At 47.0% G+C, this 20243-nt stretch overlaps 1 protein-coding gene and 1 non-coding gene across 2 annotated transcripts in view; one reads left to right on the forward strand and one right to left on the reverse strand.

The window, feature by feature from the left end:
- The window catches only part of CLASP1 (cytoplasmic linker associated protein 1), a 184801-nt gene that overhangs the window by 33290 nt on the left and 131268 nt on the right, over nucleotides 1-20243 (forward strand). The window contains exons 3-6 of the mRNA XM_063341540.1: nucleotides 16855-16933; nucleotides 17149-17252; nucleotides 17767-17858; nucleotides 17946-18021. Coding sequence (XP_063197610.1) covers nucleotides 16855-16933; nucleotides 17149-17252; nucleotides 17767-17858; nucleotides 17946-18021 — 351 coding nt within the window. The remainder of the gene's footprint in view (nucleotides 1-16854; nucleotides 16934-17148; nucleotides 17253-17766; nucleotides 17859-17945; nucleotides 18022-20243) is intronic.
- LOC134519092 (U4atac minor spliceosomal RNA) lies at nucleotides 15599-15716 on the reverse strand. The gene has a single exon (XR_010072142.1). It is a non-coding gene; the product is annotated as a U4atac minor spliceosomal RNA (small nuclear RNA).

The raw sequence follows: 20243 nt of genomic DNA on the forward strand, positions 1-20243 counted from the left end.
AGGGAGTTCGAAGTTCAAAATCCTCCAGCCATGATCTGACAGTTAATTACTAATATTACATAAACCTGCCTTTCCTTAGGCTTAACCAAAACCCAGAAAGCTGAAGGTGTGGGAGGCACTGTTGTGATGGGACCCTGATGGGAGGTGCAAGTTTTGGATCCACTTGAACTGACCTTCAGGCTTTTAGCGGGTGGGCACAGTGTGAAAATCGTTCACTCAAGGCTATTTAGGCAGGACATAACTTGTAGCAAAAACGAGCTATTAGTTATGTTGTAACAGTTCCTTTCTAGCAGTCACTTTTAGTGCGCTGGGTCATGGGTCCCCCACCCCAGAGGTTTGCATTAAGATCTCTTCTGATGTTGCTGTTTGACCCCCTCCCCTGGCTTAGGGCCCTTTGCCTGCTGCTGCCGGCAGGAGCACTGGTTAGAGATGGGTCAGACCCACATCCCCTGTGCAGGGGATGAAGACCTGGGCAAAGCCTTGGGAGGCAAACTGGGAGCGTAGTCCTGGCTCTGCTGCAAGGCTGTTTTGTGGTGCCCAGAGTCAGCTGGAAGTGCACGGTTTCCTCAGTGTAAAGTCAGAAACAAAATCTTTGTGTACCTGCAGAGACAGTGTAGGCTGGAAGGGTGCTATTTGCCTGCATGCCGCTTTACACAGGCGAAAGGAACAATAAAACCAGTGCTGGTGTTGATTAGTATTATATCCCTTCTCAAACCCTTCTAAGAAGGGATTTCAGGCTAAGCTCTGAGGAGCAGGGAGTGAGATTGCTTTCCATGGGTATTTTGCCTGGGACCTTGTGTTTCTTTCTTGCTGGGAATGAGGAATAAAAGGGAGGTGTTGGTGCTGCCATATTCTGATTTCTAGTCCTAATTATCTAATGATCAAGAAGAATTTTATGGAAAAATTATGCAACTGAATTTATCTGTCTTGCAAAATAAAGTTTCCACTATCTTGGATTATTTAATGAGTCACTTAAACCATCAAGGCATATGTAAGGTCAGCACGTAATTGGGCAACTCTTTAAGGAGCATATGATCTACCTAGTAGACTGAAGTAGCTTATTAGCTAGAGGTCTGTTTCTGGGGTTGTTTGTCCCGACCTAATACAATTTAGGTGATCTTTAAGGTCTGAATTAAGTTATCAAAAGGTAAGAAACATGCAGTGACTGCTGATTCCCCTGTTCTGTTTCTGGGGAGAATGATGTGAGTGCAGTCAGCTGGCTTCAGATTCTGTCTCTATGCTAGTCTGATGGGTCAGAATCTGCCCTGTAGCAGCAAATCTAAACTACTTGCCTTTGGTTGATTAAAAGGTCAAGATACATTAAAAAACAGTGCAGGGTCTGCACATCTCTTGCAGTTCTTTTCTTTAGAGAAAGAGTTAATGAAGAATCTGTGCTTTGCTTCAGTGTTGCTTTTTGTTTGTGGCATCTTCTTTGATGTATGAATTCGAAGACAAGGAACAGAATGTATATGCACACTCTCAAAAAAAAAATAAAATTAAGTCCTTTGAAGGAGGGAGGAGAAATATCTTTAAATGGTGATGTGAGCATACGAGTAGCTCTGCCTGGATTTTTTTTTTCCTGTATGTATAGATCTGAGGCTGAACTTCGTTTGTAACTGGACTGCATGCTGGCACAGTCCCAACAGTGCAGGCAGATGTATATGAATTAGCCAAATAGTACTTCTTTCCAACATACAGACTGTACTGCTAGACCTCAGTGTGACAAGTTTACAATACTAATAATGCTGTGTAGTTTCAGATGAGGATATGAAAGCTCTTGAAAAACACTAGTTTGTATTTCCTGTCTTGCTAGGGTGCAGGAAAGTGCTATTAGCCTACAAGAGAAGGGCAAGAAGAGAGGTAACTAGTCGCGTCCCCTTCCTAATCAGTTGCTGGTCATTTTGTGGAAGACTTAGCAACTGATCTGCCTGACTTTTTGTTCAATGCAGATGTTGTAAGAAAAAGTAGCCACGCGATCTCTAACCTGCACCACAGGCAGTGTTATCAGGAAAGCATGTTATTTTTCTTGGTGTTATCCTTGGGCATCTACACGTCTTAACTCCTCTTTCTCTAAATGTTTTCTAGTCTGACATGGTTACTATCTGTGAAACTCAATCTCCTGTTCTTCTGAAATGGTCTCTGTGCGGTAGAGTGCAAGAGACTTGCCTGCAGCAATCCCTCCTCCTTCCTGAACAAAGTTACTGTTGACACAGACTGATGGAGAGAGGAGTAGTAATTGGAGCCTATCACTGTGTGTGACTTTGAACTTTTTACTTTTATCAGATGATGTCAAGTTAAACAAAACCTCTTAGATAAATAAACCAAAAGCCCGATGCCAATTCTTTTCTGAAAAGAATATACCAGTTCCTACTATGGCTGGCAGTATTTGAACTTGGCATATGCGTGTGCCGATCTTGCTGCCTGATCCATGTCTCAGGTCCTTTATACCTTCATGAAACCCTGTTGAAGTCCAAGATTGTCATAGATCAGATCATGTAGCTGGAGTCTTTGGGGGCTACAAATTGTTGCCTGGCTTGTACTACTGAACCTAGATAAAGATTAAAAAAAAAAAAATAAAGTCATTTTTCCTGTTTCACAGTCTGCCAGCAAGGTCTTATCGGTGGTGGCACAGAAGCTCATTAAATAAAGTCATGAGTTGACAGGGTTGCTTCTAACTAGAATATGTAAAACTGTTTCAAGTTTTAATGAACACGTGAAGTCAACAGCAGCTTTATGTTCTTTATGTTAAGAATCAACTAAACCAAAATGGTTTATAGAAATGTGACCAACCTCATCTAATTTTGAGCAGTGAGGTGGAAATGGTGTTGAACTAGATGGCCTTTGGACACCCTTTCTAACCTGATTTTATTGGTGAGGTCTATTGTGCTAAAGGCTAAAGAGCGATTATGTCTTTTAACTTGGTACAGAATGTGTAGTAGGGCTGGATGGGAGGAAACAAAAGCAGCATCCTTTTCAGTTCAGGTTAGCAATGGCACAGTATCTTGTCCGGCACTGTGTCTATCTTGTTTCAGAGTTCACAAGACATCAGGTTTTGGTTCTGGGAGTTCTCAGAATTACCATGCTTTTCCGCGTAAAAGGTGTTGCTTAATACTAATGGGGCACTTTGCAACTATTCCAAACTGAAGTCAAGAAACCACATCTGAAGTTACAGGAGCAGGGAGGCTTGTGTAACTTCCAACCTGTATGAATAAAAAGAAATGAGATGGCTTAGAATGAAGAGGCTTCAAAGATGCGAAGGGCACATTTTTAAAGGTATTGGTGCTGCTGATTTCAGTTTAAGATGGCATATAACTTACAGATTAGAAAACTCCACCAAACCTCCCTTACAATCTTAGAGACAAAAAAATTTAAAAAATCCACCTTTGAACCTGGCTGTGATGACGAGGAACAACTGAGTCTCTTCCTTGTCAAATTACAAATGTTTCTACATTTCTTTAGTAAATGTTTTCTTTAGTCAATGTTTTTTTTTATTTAGAAGGAACAAGTTGTAAAGTTGTTTTTCCCCTTCCCCTTATGAGGTGAAGTGTAACTTGCATCCAGTGGGTTGCCTTTCTTCAGAGTTGCTTTTCAGTGTTGCTTCAAGTTTCTGCTGTGTTGGGATGAAAAAAAACCTGTCTGTCCCCACCCCACCCACCCCCAACCCCCAAGCATGGCCCAGCCTCTTCTGCTAAGCTGTATTAAGTCTTAGGTTTTTGCATTTTTATAAAGGTATGCTGTGCTGTTAACTGCCTGCATTAATATATAGTATATCCTGTTCAGCAGAAAGTTAGAAGGCTGTTCATGTTAACAAGTGTCCAGTGAGAACAAACCGTTTTGTGAAAATAACTGAATTGCAAAGCAAGGCAACTGATCATCTAAAATCACGATCAAAATGGCTATTTAAACACTTGATTCAGCTTACCTTTTGTTGTGTTGAAAATAATGATGGGAGATGAAGTAGAGAAGGACATGGTAAAAACATTGAGAAAGGTGAGTAGAGCCTGTCCAGGAGGTACCTGCTTCATCTGGCTGTGCTTTCCCAGGGCGTCAGCTGTTTGTGTAGCCTGTGCTGAACTGAGTGGCTTCTTGTATTACATCTATAGCTTCTGTTCCTCTGATGTATTTCAGTTTCTTAAGAGTTCCATTTAAGATCATTAATCTAAGAGCTAATGATTTAGTTAAACATTTAATGAATTCCTTTCTTGTATCAATCCACAAGAACTTGTGGAAGCCTCTAATGTGAGGGATGGTTGTTTGTGTAGCTGCAGCATGAGAGCATTGATAGGAACTATTTGCCTGACTTGTTTAAAAGTGATTCTAGAGCCAATGTGATATGTTAATGTTAAATGTGATGTAGAAGCCAAAATGTATGTTGTCCCTATAATTTTCCAACTGTTTTTCCACTTGTGCCATCAGCTGCTTAGATGTTCTCATCCCTTAAGAAAATGCTGTCTCCTTCAAACAATGCAGGGTGAAGAATTCCCTTCTCTTCCCTTGTTCTTTTGTTTTCTGTAAAGTGTCTCACCAGTTTAACAGCTCTGGTGACTGGAGTGCTTCAGCCCCAGGAACAGACACAGCATGAGTACTGGTTGAGCTGAGTCTTACTGATGTCAGCCCACCCTTGTGTCTCAGGTTGGATCTTGAGCCAGCTATTGCCAGGCTGCTCTCCTAGGTCTCCCTGTGGCTTCCATGGGAGCCAGTTGCATGAGTTTTGTGTAGCAGTGGGTTTGCAACAGGACTACAATAGCCAGTATAACTCCTTCCAGGCAGATTTTGTTCAACAGCTGTCCCATGGTGACAGCTGTCACCTATTTCAGACCTGGAACACCAGGTGAAGGAGATGAGCAGTGTTATATGTATGGAATTTGGTTTTACAGACAGCTTGTTAGAAAAAGCCACAAGTACCAGCTGAACTGCAGTGCAAGTGCATAGTGCTTGGTGCATGTGTTCTGCTCCAGACCAGTTCTGCGGGCATCTGCAGCCTCTAAGTGCCAAGGTAAGAAATCTACCCTTGCCTGTGTGTGGTGTCTCAGACCCCAGGTACTCATGGATAGGTAGCTCGCCCGAGACTGCAAAACCTCTTTGGGTTTCTGACCACGTGCCATGCACCAGTGTGGTCCAAGGGTGTGCCCTAATTTAGATGCATTGTGCTTCGCTATGCTGTCATAATTGAGTATCTGTTGGAAACAACTGAAAAAAGGCGTCTGTTTTCAGTCTGAGGGAGGAAAACAGATGTTTTATTCTCTTGTGAGAGCTCAGTTAGAGTGATGCTTCAGCTGTTGCTCCAGATCTTGATGATGACAGCCAAAAAGGCAAAGGGACAGACACATAGGTCAAAAGGAGTTGAGGAGAGGAATGTATTTAGGAAGAAGAATGCTTATTTCCTGTGTGTTGTGGCATGTGGGGTTTAGTTCTGGAAAGTATTGCCCTCAAAGTTAGCAATAGCTTTTAAATGGGCAGGGACAGAATCTTTTTTAAATTCCGATGGGTCAAATTCTTAGAAGATATCTACTTGCTGGAAGTTAAAAGATATTAAAAATGATGCCTGAATTGATCAAGAAATGTGCTGAGAGCTGGAGTTGAGAGGCTTGTGTGAGTTATGGACTGGTTAGAGCTCTGAGCTGGTTGGAGCTGCTGATCCAGAAGCTGTGTAAAGAGGTCTGCAGGGTGCCAGGCTTGGGCCGGTTGTGTCACTTCTCACTGAAATGTCCCGACCCCTTGCAGGATGACACAATGGCTCAAGCAGAGGGCACAGTGGCAGCTGCCCAGCTTGTAGATGGGCAGTGGTGCATATCTGCTGATGTAAGGTCTGGTTCTACCTGCATAGGCACACTCAGGTAAGTAGGACAGGACTGGGACTGTCCCTTTCTGTGGCATTTGGTTTTCTGGGGTCCTGATTTCAGCTGGAGTCACTGGCGTAGCACTGATAGTAAACCTCTGGAAGCTTTTCCTTTAGGTTTTTAGGCATACATTGAGAAAGAGCATTTAACTGTATCTTGAGGGGACTAAGAGAGAGAATGATAAAACAAAGTGATATAGTCAACAGGTTAAACCAGTGGTTTTGTCTTCACTGACCTGTCTTGACAGTACTGAAAAGTAAGGTGTGGGAAGCATCACATTTTCTGTATGGGCTGTGCTAGATCTTTTGGCTGCTGTGGCTGCTGGGTTAGCTCTAGCTCAGGTGCACTCCCCACTGGTGAAGGAGAGACTGAGAAGTATGTTAATGTGTGCCTCTAAGGGGCATCCTCTAGGTCAGAACGGTGTGGGAAATGCACTGTCTCCTCTCCAATGCTCACTTGTGAAGGAAGACCTTGTGACTTTACTGCTGAAGACTTGCCTGGAGGGTAGTGCTTGCCAATACTGCATGGGTCACTCAAGCTTCACCATCCCTAAGGGGATGGGAGCAGAAAGTGTAGGTCCAGCAGAGAAAGGGCAGCATATGTTCAGAGATCCTCTATACTTGAAAATGGTGCTGCGTATTCCAGAGGCTGGTTTCTTTGCGCTTCTCAGCACACTTGTCTCTTTCCTTCATGTGTCAGGGTCCCGCTCTGTTCTGAAATCTCTTGAAACCCTGAATTTTAGTTTTGTCACAGAAGATCCTAAAATCATCTCCTCTTGTGATGCTGGCCACTGGAAGAGCTGTGCCTGAATTATGAACGGCACTTGTTGGGCCTGTCGTATCTAAAACTTGCCTGAAGATCTGTAGAACATGATGCAGGAGCATGGTGTTTGGTTGGTTTTTTGTTTGTTTTTTTTTTTTTTTTTTAAATATAAAGCTTTGTTTGGATTGTCTTGTTTGTGAGCTGCTGTGGTTGCTGGTGGGACAGCCAGCTCTGTCCTAGCCTCACCCAGTGGGCTGTTTGTGTCTACACCAAGAGGTGATTTTCCTTGGCTGCAAATTAATATTGTCTTCCAAGTAAGAAGAACATAAGCAGCCTCTTCCTTTCACTTTCTGTGGTCAAGTGTAGTCTCACTTTCACCTTTTCTTCCAACTGCACTCTCCAGCATAGTACTTAGTGCAGTTCTTTCTAAATAACTGAACCTTTTGGGCTCTTTGGCAGCTACAAAATCAGTTGCCTATTTACTTGGCTGTTAGAGCACCACAGTGCTAGCAACACTTTCCAGCAGTTCTTAGCAATGGAAAGTGAAGAAAGGACTCCTCGGGCACAGACTGAGGGGGAATTCCAGATAGGGATTTTGTAATTACTGAAGCTGTAATTTAGAATTTAGGCAGGATGTAGAAGCCATTGCCCTTGTGTTAAGAGGTTGTTAAAGGCTTTCCATATGGCCAGTTGGTCAGAGCTTCAGCTCTTACAGTCTTCTCTGGGTGAAAAGATTTCAGTGGGCTAAAGAAGCAGCTTTGCAGGAATAGGGCTCCTGCTGAAGTGATGCCTCACTCCATGGAGGGAGTGTTCCCTCCTGACACCTGTGGCCCCCTTTCTCTACCTAGCTTCCATCTCCTCGCTTACTTGGGCTATTGTCTCTACTTCTTCCTGCAGCTAACAAAGGCATCTTGAACCTTTCTTCTCCTTTTCTCAGTAGAGTTCTTAGTTGTACTATTAGGCTGCTGTGGATTGCGTCTGGTGACTCTTCTCAAGGATGTAGGAGTGTATGGTAGATGCTGAGCAGGCAGTCTGACTGCACAGGGCTGGGAGCTGCTGTGGAAGCTTCAGGTCTTAGGGTGTTTCCAGAGTTTTGCAAAGGCTGTGGCTAGGGAGAATGCTATTGCACTCTTAATTGCATGTGTTCTTTTCTTCCCAAAAAAGGCAAGAAAAAAGCTATGTTAGCTGTGATCTAGCAGGAGATGTCAGCATGTGGTAACTACCCTCTACCCTGCTCAAGTCAGCTTCTGTCAGCTCCTACCCATGGTGGCTGCTCGGCCTCTCTGAGAGGTCCCCAGCTTTTTTTCACATTACCAGCAGCTAGTGGGTCTTGGCTGTGTTTGCACCTCTTTGATGCCCTCCTCATGAGGCTGTCCATGTGGCCTGTCATCACAGCATTGCAGGATTGCAGATCTGCAGGATTTTTATGAGGTTCCTCATAAAAGCTTATGTTGAATGGTGTAATCTGGAAGTGCAGGTGTTCAGAAGAGTGGGAACTAGTGGTCAAGGGAGGTAGCTGGATATTGGAGCATCCTCACAATTCTCACTACTCCTCTTGAGCCCTAAGTGAGCAGAGAGGACGGTGGGTGATTATCTGCTAGGTTGTGTGTTTGTCGTCTTGTTTTTTTTTTTCCAGTTGCTGTCTAAACCTTCAGAAGCACTTCTGTTTCAATTTTAAAATGTGCTGAGCACTTTCTATTCCTGTAGGTGTTGGAGATGGTGTCAGGGTCAGCACTTCTGTGCTGGGAATCTTGAGGTCCCCCAGCTAATATGGTTCTTCCTAAAGGCGGATTGCCAGTGTGATTTCTTGCTTTGTCCATGTACTGTATCAGGCTTTTGCCTCTAATGGAGCGGAAAACACTTTCATTAGGTAAACCAACCTGGTCTGTTAATAAGGCACATTGCTAAACTAGCAGTTTACTAGTTGCCATAATAAAGGCTTTCAGTTTTCCCATGAAAAACAAAGCAGGGTATTGCAATGGCTTTTTTCCTTTCCCTGACGTGTTCTTGTTGCTTTTCTGTAAGAGATCCTAGCACTCATTCTATGATGCTTCATTTTGCCTTGAGCTCCCAAGATGCAACTTGTCACCAAAGCTACAAGCTCATTCAAGGATTTGGTGGGTCCGATCCACAGCTGACGCACACAGGCGTGATCTCATCCATACTCACAGAGCGACATCCATTTTTCTTTACTGGCTGAGGACCTGGCTGTAAATGTAAGTGCTCAGCTGGGGGCAATGGAAATGTACAGAATAGTGGCAGTGCTTGTGACTCAGATATTTAACTGCTTTGTGGTGAGGAACCAAAGGCAATAGGAGTTGGTAGTGCATGTGTTTTGTTCTAATTTTTTTTATGTGAAGACACTAAGCATTGAGTACTGCCATGCAGATATCCATACCTGTAAGGCCCTCCAAAAATGGGACTACCTTCCTGAAACAGTGTTTGCTGCTGTTGGTTTTCATCAGGGTTTGGGGTAATTGAGACATGAAAGCGTGATTTAAATTGGGACTCTACCTTCAACTGCAGGTCTCCTGGTGTATTTCCACCAGTGCTGCTTCCCTGGAGACTGAGCGCAGACTGTAGTTTGTGTCAGTAGTGATTTACCTGCTGTGCCGTCTGGAGCTTTGACCTTGCTCAGGCTAGAAAAGCCACCTGTGCTCCACAGCAGTGACTCTGCAACTTGTGATTCCCTCTGTATCCTTTGGGCAGAGCCCAGTGGTTGGTTACATGCTGTTCCTTCTCATCATGGTTATGTGCAACCACTCAAGGACCGATGCAGAATCTTTGTAAAAGAGGCTGAATTTGTTAGTCTTGGGAACCCTACCCCTTCAATTCCACTGAGTGGAGCCAGGGCAAGGAGCAGTGTGGCTGTGGGCTGACTCACTCCAGCTGCTTCACCTAGGACACACTTGACACATCTTGTGGAAGCAGATGTCCACATTTCAGAATGATCATGTTCTTTTAAGCATCCCCTCCATTTTTCTTTGTGGAATTTCTGTAGTGATAACCTCTTGCTCTGTGGTGCATTTCCTTGAATTGCTTTGAATTTTTCATGTGTTCTACCAAGTCTCTAGTTCTTACATCAGGAGACAACTGAATTTTTTTTGGCTTTTTTTTTTACTGGATATAGAAAATAGTTCTTGGGGTTTTTTGCTTTTGCATAAGAAAGGCGCCCTTATGTCCTAACAGTTGTTGTAAAAATACATCCCTCCAAACACTTAAATGACCTTAGTCCTTCCGGGATTTATTTCACTTTAGAGCTATGCATTATTTACTGAGTTGCTCATCTGTTCCCGGGTCTGTAAATGAAGGAGAACTTTAAATAACCAGGTTTTTGCTCACTTTGAGTGTTGGTGGTTTCATTGGGTGTTCTGGTTCAGCCGTTTCCATCAGTCCAGCAGTGAGCCCTGGCAGGCTTTCACTTGTCATGCAGGCTTTACTGTCCTTGATCATTGTCCAACAGTGCTGCACCATTGTTGGGTGAGTTGGCGTCAAATAAGCTGGTCTCCTGAATTTTGAGGTGAACAGTGGTCCTTAATTCATAGATGCTTCTTCTTGATAGTTTTTTTTACAAGCAGTAGTTTGAAAGTGCTGAGATGTGCTCTGAGCCCTGTTATGTTAGAGCAGTGGGGGATTAAGGAGATGGGCTGATTGCAGTTCTCCCTGCTATTCCAGTCCTAGAAGACTTGTGGGAAGTTGTATTGCTCCTTGTGGTGTACAAATGAGGTGCTTGCCAGAGGCTCAGATGGTTGGGACTGTAGTATGGGGACTCTGCAATAGTACTGGCTGCCATCAGCGAGGAAAGGAGAGTCACTGCAGGGTCAGTACAGCCACGGGAGCACAGGGTGGTATTGGCATGGAGGGGTAGGGAAGATAAACTTACAGGATGATGGTGGACAGAGCCTAGGACTGAGAGGAGACCACAAATAGTGGAGATTTGGGAGCCTGTCTGGGCGGAGATGCGCAGAGCAGTCAATACCTCCTGGATTTTCCTTTGAGACGGTGGCATGCCAGAGGCAGCATAAGTAGCCTGGGCTTCGCTGCCTTTAGAGAGGGCGGTTGTCATGGACCATCTTCATGGGCAGCAGGAGATAGATTCATAGCAGAGGAGGAAGAGTTGAGGCATCCCTAGATGTACTGCCAAGGGAGGAGAAAAGGCCTTCAACCATAAGGTAGAAGAGACCACGAAAAGGGATATAGAGATGAAAGCTGTTGTGTAGTTTAAATCCTGCCAGGTCTGCTAAATGTGCTGCTAGTCTGATTTGCTGAACAGTTGCATGCTGTGCTGTAAGGAGCCCCTCGGTGCTGATGTTTTCCAGTGTACAGGATCTGGCCTCCCTGCTGGGGAAGGACAGAGTGCCAGGGATGTTCCTGACCCACCGTGACTGTTCAGCTGTAGGTACTTTCTGTGTTTGATCCACAGCATAATTCTAGCCTAGCATAATTCCATGTTCTGGGCAGAATAACTCTGATCAGCTGTATAGGAGTGCAGAAAAACACTATGAAAGGTTTCTGTAGCTCTTTTTCACATTCTTTTAAATTCAAAGCAGATGTCTGGACTCCCATCAATATGTTAAAACAGAAGAAAAGTGACTGTGAGATTAAATTTCCAAACAGAGCAAATTCCCACATTAATTAGTTAAAATTTCTAAATCTCACAAATTTAGAAATCTGTAGATGATGGAGAAATAAAAGGGGCATTTTTTTTCTCTGGGAAGTAATTCGAAGAGACTGTGATCCATGTTCCAATGGAAAAACGTATATATCCAAACCAAGCAGCCGGTCTCTTGAGGCATTGCTATATTGAATGGCAAATCAATGGGCCAGTGTCCAGAATTGTTTGTGGATTTTGACGGTGGTGTCTGTGAGAGAATGGATATAGAGGAAGAGCCCAGAAATAACCATTTCAAGTCTTCCCCCTCCCCCCCACTCCCAGCTCTTTGACCAAAGCTTGTAGTCATGCCAGTAAAACCAGTTGTGCTACTGTTGCTGCCTTCTTGTTTGCTGGTGTTGGTTTTGCAAATTGTGTTGTACAGTATAGCTCATATGACCTGTGTCTGTACTGGGATCGTTGGTCTGGGGCAGTGCGCTCACTGGTGCAGATGTGATCCTGCCTTGGAACACGAAACGTTAACTGCTGGAATGGCAGGAGGAGGACTTAGTCCTCCAGGGTGGATGTGTGCATGATGAGGTGACTTGTGTGCAGGTGGAATACAGCAGTCAGCATTTCATAAGCTAACTTTGTCTGTCTGTCTGCTGGGAGTTGTATTATTGCTGTCCTGACCCAAAATACATACCTGGCTTCAAAACTAAATCTGCAAATGTGTGATAACTTTAGCTCCTGCTTGGTCTTGGGTCTCCAGTTCAGTTTTGGTGGATGTTTCATGTCTTGAGGAATTAGAACTGCTCCCTGTCTGACTGATGAGCATTAGTCATCAGTCAGTGCTGTGGAACATTGGTGCTTGTCTCAGGCTTCTCAATGTGAAATCTGAAGTGTTCTCCTTTTTCACAAATATATTAAGTCTACTTAAGGTACGCAAGTGCATTTCTGTGTCTTTATGAATCCAAAAGATTATCTAAGCAAGTATTTAAAAAACAAAAACTTGGTTGAATTCTCCTGCAGGTTTTTTTTTTTTCACTTTGAGATTTAGAAGGTTGTCTTTCTCCACCTCCTTTTCCTTGTCCAAGAAAGACCTCATAGACAGACTCCAAAGTGAAACAGCTAAAAGATGTCACCACTGTGTTGGAGATGAGGAAACTGAGCATGAAGCAAGATGGTGGCACAGCTGGGGTAGAGACTGTACCTCCAGCATTCGCATTGGGGTCTGAAGCTGCTAGGTGTGGAAGGTCCATCATAGAATAGAATCATAGAATCTTCATGGTTGGAAAGGACCTTTGAGATCGAGTCCAACCATACACACACAAAAAAACCCCTCAATCTCTGCCACTAGAGCATGCCCTGAAGTGCCACATCTAGACATTTCTTAAACACCTCTAGGGATGGTGACTCAACCACCTCTCTGGGCAGGCTGTTCCAGGGCCTGACCACTCTTGCAGTAAAGTAGTTCTTCCTAATATCTAATCTAAACCACCTCTGCTGCAACTTCAGACCATTTCCTCTGGTCCTGTCATTATTCACTTGGGAGAAGAGGCCAACACCCACCTCTCTACAACCTCCTTTCAGGTAGTTGTAGAGGGCAATGAGGTCTCCCCTCAGCCTCCTCTTCTCCAAACTAAACATGCCCAGCTCCCTCAGCCTCTCCTCATGTGACCTGGTCTCCAGACCCCTCACCAGCCTGGGAGGTCTCCTCTGGACACGCTCCAGCACTTCAATGTCCCTCTTGTACAGCAGGGCCCAGAACTGAACACAGTACTCGAGGTAAGGCCTCACCAGTGCTGAGTACAGAGGCACAATCACTTCCCTACTCCTGCTGGCCACGCTATTCCTGATACAAGCCAGAATGCTGTTGGCCTTCTTGGCCACCTGGGCACACTGCTGGCTCATGTTAAGCTGGCTGTCCACCAGCACCCCCAGGTCCTTTTCTGCTGGGCAGCTTTCCGGCCGCTCTTCCCCAAGCCTGTAGCGTTGCTTGGGGTTGTTGTGACCAAAATGCAGGACCTGGCACTTGGCCTTATTAAACCTCATAGAACTGACCTTGGCCCATCGATCCAGCCTGTCCTCCATCAGGAAGCCAGTGGAGTGAAACCAGCCCATGGGGATGGGCTGCTCAGCCCATCAATGATTCCCTGCAACAGAGGTGGGATGAAGCAGCAGCCACCACATACATTTCTGCTGTGTGTGGCATGGTGCGGATGGTGGAGGAAAGGGCTCATCTCTTCCCCACTATGATCTGGAGCTGCTGTGTTAGTGCAGGCTGTTGGGGTAGTGCAAGGCTGTGTTTCACTGTGGTCACTTTGTGCTGGATTGTGCAGTTTGCTTTCCTGCCCTTTTATGGGAGTGCATTTAGGTGTGTCTTGTTTTTAAGCTGTGTTGGGTGTGTTTATTTGTCTGCCATGCTTGCTGAGCGTTTACTGTTAGAGCAGATGATGGTAGGCTATCTGCTGTCTGATACATGGAGCTGCCTGCAGGTCTTTCAACACCACACATGTATTAAAGGACAGATGCTTTGAGTTCTTTGAACTAAGTTTTTAATGACCTCTTTAAAAAAAAAAAAGTATTTTCTGTATTGGGAAAGGCTGTGTTGCATCCCAGGAACTAACAAGAGGCTTGTTTACTGGGAATGGTGGTGCCTTGAGACCTGGCAGTTGGAGGGAGGCAGGAGAAGGGCTTGCTGACAGCCCTTAGTGTCTCTGGAAAGTACTCTGAGACATTACAAAGCAGCAGCAGATGCCAATTGAGCTGAATATGGGATGGCACAAATTGCTTTATTGACTGTCTTGGGGAACCTCTGGAGTCAAATAAGCAAAGTGGCAGAGCTGGGGCTGTGCCACTATGTCTTTCTGCAGTGGGTTTGGGAGACCTGAGATCACTTGTTTTGGGGCCTGCATAAAGCAGGGGGCTAAAAGCAGCATCTGCTGACCTGGTGTTTTCTCAGTTGAGGGCTGGGTGCCTCTGTGCTCCTACAGATACTGGTGAGTCTTACCTTGCTTGGAGCATGAAGCAAGACCTGTGCTGATGTAAAGGCCTGGAATAGCTCCGTAGTTATCAGCACTGCAGTGTTATCTGGAATTTCATGTGGAGAGCTGCCCTTCCTGTGCCTTGGTGTGGAGCAATGCCTGATGGCTGGCTTCCCCGGCAAGGGTTGTGCTGTGAGATCACAGCAGTGGCGTGGCTGCTGATGCGGCCCATCGCTGCTCTGGCCCTGTGTGATGGTCTCCCCTCTCCTGAAGTTCCTTCTGGTCATTGGTGTGTGTTAATTCAGGCAGAGCTTCAGTCACCGCTTCAGCAGTAAACTGGGGTGGGCTCTTCAGTGCAGTCAATCCAATGCAACAAGGGCTGGAATTCAATTCATTCTTCATTTGACAATTGTGCCCTGGGTTTTCCTTTTATCTGTCTCTCTAACAGGCCCCTTGGATCTCAATCCATACAAGATTTCAACTTTCCACCTCTGACCTTCAGCAGTTTGGGAGGCAGGTGGTGCATCAGGGTTGATAAAATGAATCCAGCATGGAAGGGAACAACACTTGCTCACCCCCAGTGGTTGTTTCCTCAATAGCTGCCCAAGCTGCCACTGTAATCATTACTCTCCATTTCTATCAGCACAACAGCAAAAAGTCTTGGGAGGCTTAGCTCATCTTCCCCATCTTGTCCTGGGGGTGAACCGCAGGGTAACTGGCTGTGTTTGCACTGTGCCTGTGTTTCCTTTAATGTCTGAGTGATGAGTTCCCCTCGCTCTTCCCAGCTTGCAGGCAGTTAGAAGAGATGGATCCTTTCCTCTCCTGGGATCCCATTTATCCCTGGGGCACACCTTGGTGATTGCAGGCAGGATGCTGCTGTGATGGGACTCTGGTCAGACAGCTGTGAACGATGACTGGATTTCACAGGCCCAGTGACTTGTCTTAAAAACATCTGTTGGCTAACGAGGGCCTAAAGCCTGTCCTCTTGCTGTACCCAGCTGGGAGGAGCCGAGTGGGCAGTGGTAGGGCTGAAGGCAGCTGGCTCTGGAGCTGGCCGGGCACTTGGCGGTGGTAGGTTGCTGTGATGGGAGAAAAGTGCAGGAGCTGTTTGGAGAAGGTGAAGTGGTACGTTGGGGGAAGTTTGGATCCAGGCAGTTATATTAGGAAGTTTTCTTTTTGGGAGACTTGATGTGCAGCAGGCTGTTTCTTCTGTTCATCGCTTCTTCCCTTGCTGCTGTGGAGCTGCATCTGGCGTGACTCCATGCGATGAGCTGGGGGTGGGAGCTCCGGTCAGCCGTCGAGAGTGGCAGTGCTGTGGATCAGCTCAGGATGCCGTCCAGAGCCGTGTATCCGTGGGACAGGGTCAGCCGTAGCAGCGGCCGTTGTTGGGAACGCGCCGGGCACGCGCCACAGTGCGAGGTTCCAAAAATTGCGCCGCGCGCGAAGCGGGCGCTGGTGTGTTGTTCTAAGGCGTTAGCAGTGCTGCCCTCACCACGCGTTCATTGAGCAGCCACGCAACCCCCAGATAAGGACGGTTGCCGGTCTGGTGTGGTGCGTCGCCACTAGGGGAGAGCTCACCCCGGCCGCAGTACCGGCGAGGGGCGGCAGCGGTGCCCGACCGTCTCCCCCGCCGTCCGGCTCCGGGGCGCGCTCCTCCCGGTCGCGGCGCGGGAGCGGCGGTTCTACCGCGTCCCTCGGCTCCGGTTTTAAGCCTTTTTGTCGGCTGTGGCGGCGCTACCCAGAGTGCAGTGCGCCAGCCGGGCCTCTATTTGCATAGGGGGCGGGCCAGCCGCGCCGGGCGGCGCCGGAGCGCGCCCCCTGCCGGCCGCCCCGCCAGCAGCCGCGGCCCTGCTGCTGCGAATGTATAGATACTGTAGGTACATGTGTGTGCGGGATGTTCGCCGTCCGCTGCGCTGTGACAGCCCTGGTGGCACCCCCGCGGAAGCCTGGCGGTCCGTAACGCTTCTACCTCAGCGCCTTGCTAAAAACCTGGGAAGGGCACTCATACAGAACTCTCACGATCTATAGGGTCTTGCCAAGTATTTAGTATACAAGCTGTGCAGTATATTTAGTGTGTGATGTTTTGGGTTTTTTTTTTGTACTGTTATTAAATGGGGCTAATCAGGGTGGGGGTTCTGATCTGCAGACTGTCCTGAAGCATCTCTCAAACAAAATGCCTTTCCCCGTGTTTCAGTTGTCATGAAAGTGTTGGGTTTAATTTCTGCAAGTAAATAATTAGGCAGCTGTTAGTGCACACCATTTTCTAATTATAAGTGTAATAATCACAATTAATTAAAACTGCTAGTTACAGCAACTACTGAAATTGCTATGCATATGGTATGTGTACATTGCACATATATACGTATGAATTTAGCATTGAGTGGCAATTACAGTTGTTGGCTTTGTCAAGCTCTTGGCAGGGAATTTTGCCTTGTAAATGTCACGGGGAGCAATAATTTGGGGGCTCTTCTGTTCTGTGAACCAGTCGGCTTGTCTGTCGTATGCTGTGCAAGGAGCAGTTGTGTGTATCTGTGCAGCCCTGTCACCCGGGCGAGTGGTGCCGGTGGCCCTTCTCCCTGGGGAGCAAGTGCTGGTGCTCCCACCTCTGCGTGCCTTGGCTGGGGCCGGGGGGGAAGGGCTGCCACCTATAACGCCTTCTGTCCTGTGATTGCAGGTGGTTCTCCTGGGGATTGACATCCTTTCAGCGCTGGTGTCCCGCTTGCAAGATCGCTTCAAGGCTCAGATTGGCACAGGTAAGGGGTCTGTGTGTGAGGGGGGGATATCATCGCTCTGGTGGGGTCCTCTCTGGCTGCTGTGCACACAAAGCCTTCTTTCTCCCCAGGAGAGCCCTTGTGAGGTTCTTGGTGGCTTCAGGCTCGTCCCTCTGTTAGGTGAGGGGAGAGCAGAGGGGCTGTGCTGCTGTGACAGTTTTGTGAGGGATTTGGATGTTCCTGTTTTCTTTCCTCAGTGCTGCCAAGTTTACTTGATAGGCTGGGAGACTCAAAGGACTCGGTGAGGGAGCAGGATCAGACCTTGCTGCTAAAAATCATGGAACAAGCTGCTAACCCTCAGGTACGCTCGACAGCCCTTTGCAGTGCGAGAGGGCAAATGGCTGCTTAAAAAGGAGAACTTTCTTCTGTCAGACAGAGGGTTTTCTCCTGTGTCTCTGACTGAAACGGCTTCATCTCCTTACACCTCATTAGGAGATACTTGCTTCATTTGTGATTGCTGTTGTAAGTCAGGGTACACATGGGAGCATCACTGTCAGTGGATTTCCCAAGGATGGGATGGGTGGGTGGAAGGGTGGATGTTGGAGGAGTTGTTCTGGGTCCTTGGAAGATACTTTCTTTCTGTAAGTAAAAGCATCATTTTAGCTACTGGGGAGTTACTGTGCAGTCAGCACAGAGCAAAGAATTAGTCAGATCTAAAAATGTCTTTCTACTTCTTGTCCTGTTCTGCTTGGGTGAATGAAAAGCTTTTATTTAAGCTCCAGAGATGTTATGTTGTATGTCTGTTGGAAGAAAGAATCTGTCTCTTTCCCCGCGTCCTTTTTTTTCTGTCTCACGTTCTTTTCTGTCTTCCACAGTACGTGTGGGACAGGATGCTAGGAGGATTCAAACACAAGAATTTCCGGACAAGGGAAGGGATTTGCCTCTGCCTTATTGCAACACTCAATGCGTAAGTCGGAACCTGCTGCAAACCCATGTTTTGTACACGAGCCTGCTCTGTGACTCACACCGGTGCTCTTTTGTTCTTTATTCCCAGATCTGGAGCTCAGAGCTTAACACTGAGTAAGATAGTGCCACATATATGTAACTTACTTGGAGATCCAAACAGCCAGGTAAGCTTTTTGCTGTGAGTCAGGTCTGAAGGTTGTGCTGATTGCCTTGTTGGTAAGCGGGGCTCTCTGTTCTGGTTGGTAAATTTGCTAATTGTGGTGCTGGTGGTGAACTCTGAACAATGCTGTTCATTAAGAGCCCTTGGCTGGTTTGGAAGAGGTGTGATTTGAAGTATGCCTAAACCAGCATATCAATTACTGTAAGAGTTCCAACAGAACAACATGAGTCTGCAGGTGAGGTGAATGGAGCAGGAGGCTTTTGTGGGAAGGGAACTCCTGTGCCTTACAGCCCGAACGCAGGGGAGGCTGTAGGGATCCCTCTGGGCTCGATGCAGCACCCATCACCTTCAGAAAAGAACCAGTCTGGGCAGGGAGGGCAAATGGGACCAGTCAGGCAGCCTGGCCATGTGCGCTGCCAGAAGTTGTTACGGGGAGATTCCGAATAAGGTGTGGAGAGAAGGCAAGCTGTATAGGAACCTTAAATCAGCGATGCAACCCAAATGAAGATACATGCTGGAAAAAAAAAATCTGTCACTTCTGTGTGCTTTTTGTCCTGCCCTGCCCAGGACCTAACCTGAAATTAGATGCAAGTATGGGAGGTTAGTGAGAAGAGGGAGGTGGGGAAGCAGGATTCAAATTTATGCCATGTAACGTGTATTAGCAGTTTTTGAATATCCCTGTTGCCCTCCCAGCATGGGTGACGCATCTGTGATCCAGGTCTGGAGTGGGCGTTTAGCTGGAAGGAAGCGTGGGGTGGACAACGGTGGCATGGGTTTATTTACATTGGCTCTGGAGAGTTGGCCATCTTCCCATGGCTGTCAGGAGGACTGAGTGTGAAGCAGCCTTCCCTCGCTACTTGTGCCAATGCAGGATGATAAACCTGTTTACCCAAGAATTTTCTGAGGAAATTTCATATTCAGGGTCTTGGTAGTTCTGAGCTGTGACTGAGCAAGCTGTTACTCTTCAAGGGGATATTGGGTTTAGGACTTGGACTTGTTGCACAGACAGACACCTTGGTCCTGCCACTGGTGAGCTGTTAATGAATCAGAAAGTTGGTGTGGGCAGCGATATGTGTTTTCCCTCCTTGTGTCTTCCAATATGCACAGCTCACTACCCCAGTACTCAGCTGCAGGGGGAAATGAGGCTGATCTCTTGCCCCTTCTCCTGGGTCTGGTTCCTCATCCCCAGAAAGCCCGTGCCCAAACCGATCGACACAAATCGCTGTCAAAGTGGCTCCTGGTTGAACGGCTCCTGTCCTGGGGCAGGGGCTGGTCCTGGGCTCCCCTAGGGCTGCTTCTGCCCAGCCAGTGTCTCCTCTTGAGCTCTGGGGGACCTGATGCTCGGTCAATGCTGCCCTCTCTTGGTGAGAGATGGTGGAGAAACACAGATCCAGGTCAAGCGCAGTGTTTTTGTCTTTTGTCGTGGATGTGGAAGCTGTTCTGTTACTGCCCTTTTCAGAAAGAGTGGTTTTGTTGTTTTCAACTAATGCAATTGCACAACCCAGTGAGCATCTGGTATGACAACAGTATGTAAACTATGGCTATTTTCCCAAAGAGCAAATTGAGCATTAAAGCTTTGTTATTGCTGTGGTAGACTAAACCAAGTATGATAGTAGGGGCTCCCTGCCTTACCCAGTATGGGATTTACCCAGTTTCTCTGGTTAACTGTACACACACAGTCCTTCCAGATGATGCAGTGAGGACTTCCATGGCTGGCTGCATTGTGTGCCGTGGCCGGAGGGGACACGGTGTCAGGCTGGGGGTACGGCAGAGCTTGTTGGGATGTTCTGGCTCACTGTGGGCAGAGATGCGGGTGCTGCCACTTCTCCCTGGCTGTCGGAGGCAGAGAGCGAGGCTGGGTTATGGTCTGCATAACCCAGAAACCAGGGACACCAGAGTCCCCCCTGAGCTGTGTCCAGAAGTGCTGCATGGTGGCGTATGGGGCTGATGGGCAGAGAGAGGAGAGGTAAGAACCTGAGTAAGTAAGGGCTGGCGTGAGTGACGGCAGTGGTTCGGAAAGTGGCAGTGACCTGCTGGATGGGAAGGCTGCAGGGCAGGAGAATGGAGTGAGATAAGTGTGAGTAAAGTGCTTGCCTCTATTTATTTTATGGCTAGGAAGCAGGGCCTGTATGCCTGCCCTCTGACTCCCACCTATAGGAGATTCTAGCTTGTGCCCACAAGATACCCTGTGACTAGTCCTGATGTGTCTGGGTGCTTGGGTAGCTG

This window comes from Chroicocephalus ridibundus, chromosome 7 (genome assembly GCF_963924245.1).
Source record: "Chroicocephalus ridibundus chromosome 7, bChrRid1.1, whole genome shotgun sequence".
Classification (NCBI taxonomy): Eukaryota; Metazoa; Chordata; class Aves; order Charadriiformes; family Laridae; genus Chroicocephalus; species Chroicocephalus ridibundus.